The sequence below is a fragment of the Geotrypetes seraphini genome, chromosome 1 (assembly GCF_902459505.1).
Source record: "Geotrypetes seraphini chromosome 1, aGeoSer1.1, whole genome shotgun sequence".
Classification (NCBI taxonomy): domain Eukaryota; kingdom Metazoa; phylum Chordata; class Amphibia; order Gymnophiona; family Dermophiidae; genus Geotrypetes; species Geotrypetes seraphini.
In genome coordinates, this window is record NC_047084.1 from 260,401,105 (window position 1) to 260,406,991 (window position 5,887).

At 43.9% G+C, this 5,887-nt stretch overlaps 1 protein-coding gene across 1 annotated transcript; it reads right to left on the minus strand.

The window, feature by feature from the left end:
* Positions 1-485: 485 nt before the first annotated feature.
* HMX1 (H6 family homeobox 1) lies at positions 486-3,757 on the minus strand. Its single transcript, XM_033943784.1, has 2 exons — positions 3,475-3,757; positions 486-1,128 (listed from the first exon to the last, which is right to left on the minus strand). Exons 1-2 carry the CDS (start codon positions 3,755-3,757, stop codon positions 578-580), a joined length of 834 nt encoding a protein of 277 aa, XP_033799675.1. The 3' UTR covers positions 486-577.
* Positions 3,758-5,887: the final 2,130 nt, after the last annotated feature.

Sequence of the window (5,887 nt, forward strand, 5' to 3'; positions counted from 1 at the left end):
CTAGGCTTTTTCTCATCACATACATGCAAGTAAACACAAGATTTAGCTGCTTGTTATAAACCAAACAGCTTTGTTAAGAAAGGATTCCAGTTGAAACCAAAAATCAAAAGAATGAGACGGTGTGGTGATTATATTCTTGTTCATTTTGACTAGACCTGTTCAGTCACCCATTAATTGTAAGTCCCTTAGGATACAGCTCATGCTCAAAGTCTATAGGTTAACTTTACCTAAGAAATTTGTTTATAGGAAAAAAAAAAAAAAAGCTAAACCTACTATTAAGGCTACTATGATTTCACTGTTAACTCATAAATATAATAAGGATCGTGAAAATGGTGCTAAAATGTTCAAAGAAGAGAATTAATATATTCCGTATACTGTCTTTTCTTTGGGTGTAAGAAGAGTTCTTTGTGGCACTGGGTTGCTGTTGCATTTTACCCCCCAAAGTAGAAGTTATTGCACTGTTTTTTTTTTTTAAGTCAAAATGCATAAAATCAAGTGGCAGATGTCATTTTAAAACACAAAATCTGAAAAGGAAAATACCCCCAACTCCCGTTCTGGAGGGGGCAACCGGCGTATTTCAAACGAGGCCAGTCATTTGAGATCTTAGGAAAGGAAAAGCGGCCAGCGGGTAGCTACCAGGGTTGGAAAAGCTGACCAGGGGAGGAGGGAGATGGGGCAGGGAGAAGCCCAGGGCGCTGGCAGTGGGCGAACTCTCGTGGTAGAGAATGGGCACCCTGACGATCCGCTGAGCCGAGTGAGAGAGGCTGGCCGCGTCCAGATCGGCAGCCAGCTGCCTCTTCCACTTGTTCCTGCGGTTCTGGAACCAGATCTTAACCTGGGTCTCGGTGAGGTGCAGGGAAGCGGCCAGCCCCGCTCGCTCGGAGCTGCTCAGGTAGCGCTTCGCGTCGAAGGTGGACTCCAGCTGGAAGACCTGGCTGCGGCTGAACACGGTGCGCGTCTTCTTCTTGCGACAGGAGGAGGACACAGAGTCCAGTGCTGGCGCCCGCTCTCCTCCGCCCCCCTCTTCCTCCTCCTCCTCGCCCTCCTCCTCTTCCTCCTCTCGCCCGTCTCCTGGCACCTGCGGTCTCTCCGCTGCCTCCACGATTTCTGGAGAATCGCAGTCACTGACTGAAGAACAGAAAAGTAAAAAAGGTCGAGTTGGCAAGCAGCCGGATTCTTTCCCCTCCACAACCCACCTTTTTCAAAAAAGATGTCACCCGTTCACTACATCCTTGGATCTTTAGTTCATTCTGTTAATCACTAGATAGAATATACCCCTAAATCCGAGTCTGTCTCAGAAATTCAATATAAATAAGTGCCCATCATTTATGCCTCCTTTAAGTTTTGAGGGTTTTTTTTTACAGGCACAAAATGGGAGAAAAACCCCGGTCCATATGGAGACACCTTAAAATGCTATATAGAAAGGGGAAGGCAGACATGACACTACTCTATACCTGAAAAGAACTCACCTTGAACTACCAATAAAGGTATAAGCTATATCATAATCCACCTCCCCTTCCATACTGCTACTGCAAGGGGAACTAAAAGGGTATGAAATAAAAATAGTAACAAAAGCCACATCTCCCCTCCCCTCCCCCCCTCCCCCCCCGTAATCCATTTTAATTGAGAAACAAATAAACAAATGGGAATCTCCATTCTGATCTTCTAAGAACTCATTTCCCCCTACTGAGAAACAATTAACATTTCCCTTTTTTAGGCAAGCCACTGTGATCATTTGCCTCTCCTTCACATTTACAATCCCAAGTTAAGAAGAACAGCATTCGGTTGAAAGGAATTCGGATTGAAAGCTACATTGCACTCGTCAATGCATTTCCGTGTTTCGGTATTTTAATACTTTAATTTAAATTATAAATTTTAGACTACTCATCCAATAAGCTACATAAATTAATGTACGAGGAGCCTCATCCCAAGAAGATTATGATGTGGATGCATGAAATGTATGTGCTATTCCACATTTTTTCTGGATAGTTTTCGTTTCATTTCATATCACTGAAACGTCAAGAAAAGTGTGGAATAACTTGCAAGTTTCATGGCTCCACATCATAATCTTCTTGGTTGGGCTGAGAACTTTTCAGCAGCCCCTCTAATACAATCATGTTGTAATTTATTGAAAGAACTGTGAAGGTCTAGAGAATTAATGTAGCCCAGTGGCTAAGCCCTCCAGCCATCATATAAATGTTTTTATTGAAGAATATTATTGTTCACATTATTGTCATAAACTTTGGGATTTTGTCACAGAATCTCGAGAAAATATCTGGGTGTCTGTACACTAGTGCAAGTTTACAATCTGTAAACTTCAATTGTTTATTTTGTTTACAGTATTTAAACTTTAGCGGTTGGGAGATACCGGCCATACACTTGCTAATAAATAAACTTAACAATAACCTGAGCAAAATACATAATACTGCAGAGCACAATGATACATCATTTTGATCACTATTAAGCCATAATCTGCATGTGATTTGGGCTCAGTTCTTTCCGAGTTTACAGTAAACAGAATATGCCTCAAAAAAAATGAATTTTCCACATTTTTTTCTCTAATGGAAATGACGAAAAATAGTGTCGCAGCGAACAATTATTTCAGTTTGGAGGTCAGATAAGGACCTCGTTGATCCACTTGCGGCTAGCATCTGAGGTCTTTTTTTAAAATCGTTTGCTGCCACAAATCTGTGCAGCCCAAAGAAAAGACCTGAGCAACTAAATTTCCTGTTTAATCTGTCGGTCTATATTTTCACATTGTGTAGTAAAATCCATACAAAAGAAAAACAACCTGGGCACTGTGTATCAGTTTTTGGCAGCATATTAAAGCCATAGTACACCAAAATTGCAGTATTTTGAGCAAAATAGTGCTACAAGGATTATGATATATATATATAAACACAGCATAATCTTATATACAGTATTCTAGATTTTTGTTTCTGCTTTTTTTTATTGTTGTTTTCTTTCCTAGCAAATATGTAGGTTATAGGAAGAAAGAAAGCAATGTATATATTGCTATAAATTACTCAATCCATTTCGTATCTATTGGCATAAGAGCCAGCTCTGTAGCGACAGTGGGTGCTGAGCACCCCCAGTATTGAGCAAGCTCCTTCATTATGTCCAGGGAGATGAAATTGCATTTATAAGTATGCCAAAATAATAATAATAATAAAATCATACATTTTTATTGGGCTAACTTAATGCATATTGTACTTGGCGCCCGTGAAATAATAAGATTATGCTGTGCTTATAGAAATGTAGAATATTTATAGAGAAAAAGAAGAAACTACACTTCTGGACAGATTTATAAGAACAAATGTCCAAAATTCGGAATCAGTTTTGGAGCTCGAAGAGCAGCCTCCCGCATATGAGAGAGAGTCTCACTAATAACAATTGGCTTCTAGTGAGAGAGATGATGTTGGACCTCATTTTAAGACATGAAATATCAGTCTAGCAATAAGGAAGAAAACTTACTGTCGGGGCTCGTGCAACCTATAAATGAGGCACGCGCCCTCCTGCACCAGTCCACTGTGCTCTCCCCTCGCAGAGAGAAGTCCTGGGCGATGCTAAAGCCGGAGGGAGAGACCCGGCAATGCATCGGGGAGTGCCCGCACCTCTTCTTTTGCCCAGACGCCGGCCTCTCGAGCTTCGTCTCGCCTCTGCTCTGCTTCCTCTCGCTCCCCAGCAGATTGTCGATGAAGAAGGAAGACACCCTGGCCGAGGGTGAGCGCCGGCGCACGGGGGCTTCGGCCGGCATGGCGGGTCGAGGCCGAAGTCAAAGGGGCGCGCACGCCAGGACAGACCAGAGATCCAGCAGCGGAGCAGAGACGGGCCACGCGCAGAATCCTGCCCAGTGCTGCTCTGAGCGCCGATCGACCGCTGTCTGAGGCCAAGAGGGAGGGAGGGAGCTAAAGTGCGGCCGAGGCGCCGGGATCGGAATGGAAAGCAATCATCGGGTAATCAAAACGTCAGGCAAGTTAAACGCTTTTACAAAGGCAAGCGGGTATTATTCTCCAATTGGCCTACTGCGAAGGGCAACTGGGTGACTCAAAGAAAGCAATTAGGTGGGGGGGGACATAATCATCATCATCATCATCATATATTTATTTTTTTTTAAAAAAGAGGTGGGGGGGGGAGTTGCGCTGAGCTCACTCTGGCGGCGGAGGGGGGCGGGCACAGTCGTCGTCCAGACGCTTTTATTTAGGTCAATTGGAGAGAACCAACTCTAAGTGCACCGGAGCGGGAAAGCCTCGGAGGGCGGGGAACCCCGGAGCCCCGCCCACACTGCTCTGATTGACCCATGTGGCTGTGAGGTCATAGCCTGCCAACCTCACAGCTGTGCGAACTCCCCGGGGAATGACAGGGATTGGACTCCTCGGTCTCATAACTCCCTTGACCTTGAGCCCATGGTCAGTGCCTTGCTGCAGCTTCTTGCCTGGCACTGTCAAGTAGATTTCCAGACAGTGGGTATTTGAGAAGAAAAATTAACGGACTAGAGCCATATTATTTCTACCGTTTCCTTTGTAAAATTCTCCCCTTCTCCCCTCCAAAAGGGCGGTGGAGGAAAGACCAGAAGCAAATCTTGCTTTTTGTCTCTCCTCCTCTGCCCATTGGGGGGGGGGAGGAAATTTTACAAAGGAAAGGGTAGAAATTGTGTTGGTTGAGTCAAAATTCAAGAAAAACACCCAAGTCCAGCACCCAGACTTTGAAATAAGAGAAACTCCCTGTAAAGCAAAATGTCTGTGCTGGGATATTGGGGAGGGGTAATGCACTCTTCCATTACCCCTCCCCAGACATAACAAAGGAGCTTGCTTAATAGTGGGGATGCTTAGCATCTCCAGAACTGGCTTCTCTGAACCTTTCTTAATTCCTACCCTCTGACTGCTCTTCGGAATAGAGACGGTTGTATTGCAGGTTCCAGATAATTTTATTGGCATCATAGACCCCCAACTCTTTGGGTGCTTGAACACGCCCAATATTGAGCAAACTTCTTGACTGTGTCCAGGGAGGGGTAATTTCCATTAGGTCATTTTGAAAAGTTGGCTTCTATGACTGTCAGCATGACAGTTTTAAACACATGTTGCCTAAGTAACACATCTGAGAGGTAATTTCTCTGTTTTATGGATTTTATGGTTTTATTGTGAGACATTTTTGATGAATTATTCAGGAAAATGGTATATACAGTAATATTCTAATAAAAAATAAATAAATTGATTGAAGGATTCTAAAGGATAGTAACTCTCCTATAATATGATAAATGCCACAGTTTAGCCTTTCCCCATTCCCCTCAGTGTTGCCAGTGCCTGCTTTTCTTCCGTCTTTGTAATGTTCTGTTTACTGCCGGGCACCGACTAAAAACTGTCCTCTGCCCTTTCCATTTTGGCTCTTTCTAAAGCAGCGAGACTGCAATTAGTCACAATGAGGTCAGCCTAATTAGAATAAATGCCACCTTTTTCACATCACTGCGATAACAAGAAGTGGCATATCTTGTCCAGAAATTAATATAATCATACCGACAACAATATTAATACGCACAACTATATGACATGCATATTGAGGGAAAGGTGTAAGGAATTGTTATTGCATCGATATGATACAATAGAGGAGGTCATGATGAGGCGGGCTTTTAGGGTCCAGAGGCTGACGCTGCGGGGGAAGCTGGCTAGATCTCTTGGCAAGAATGAATTGATCTCTGCCCATTTGGCTTGAGCTGGGGACAGATGCGATGTACAGTGCAGGCACAGGCAGTGTTGCAGAGGCCTGGGGCCAGTCACTCTTTCCGGGGCTGCTGCACCGCTTGTTCCACTAGCTGAGACACGCTCAGTCTAGCAGAAAACCAATTCCTTTTGACCTTAAACACTACACATTCCCCATAATGGAAAGAGTG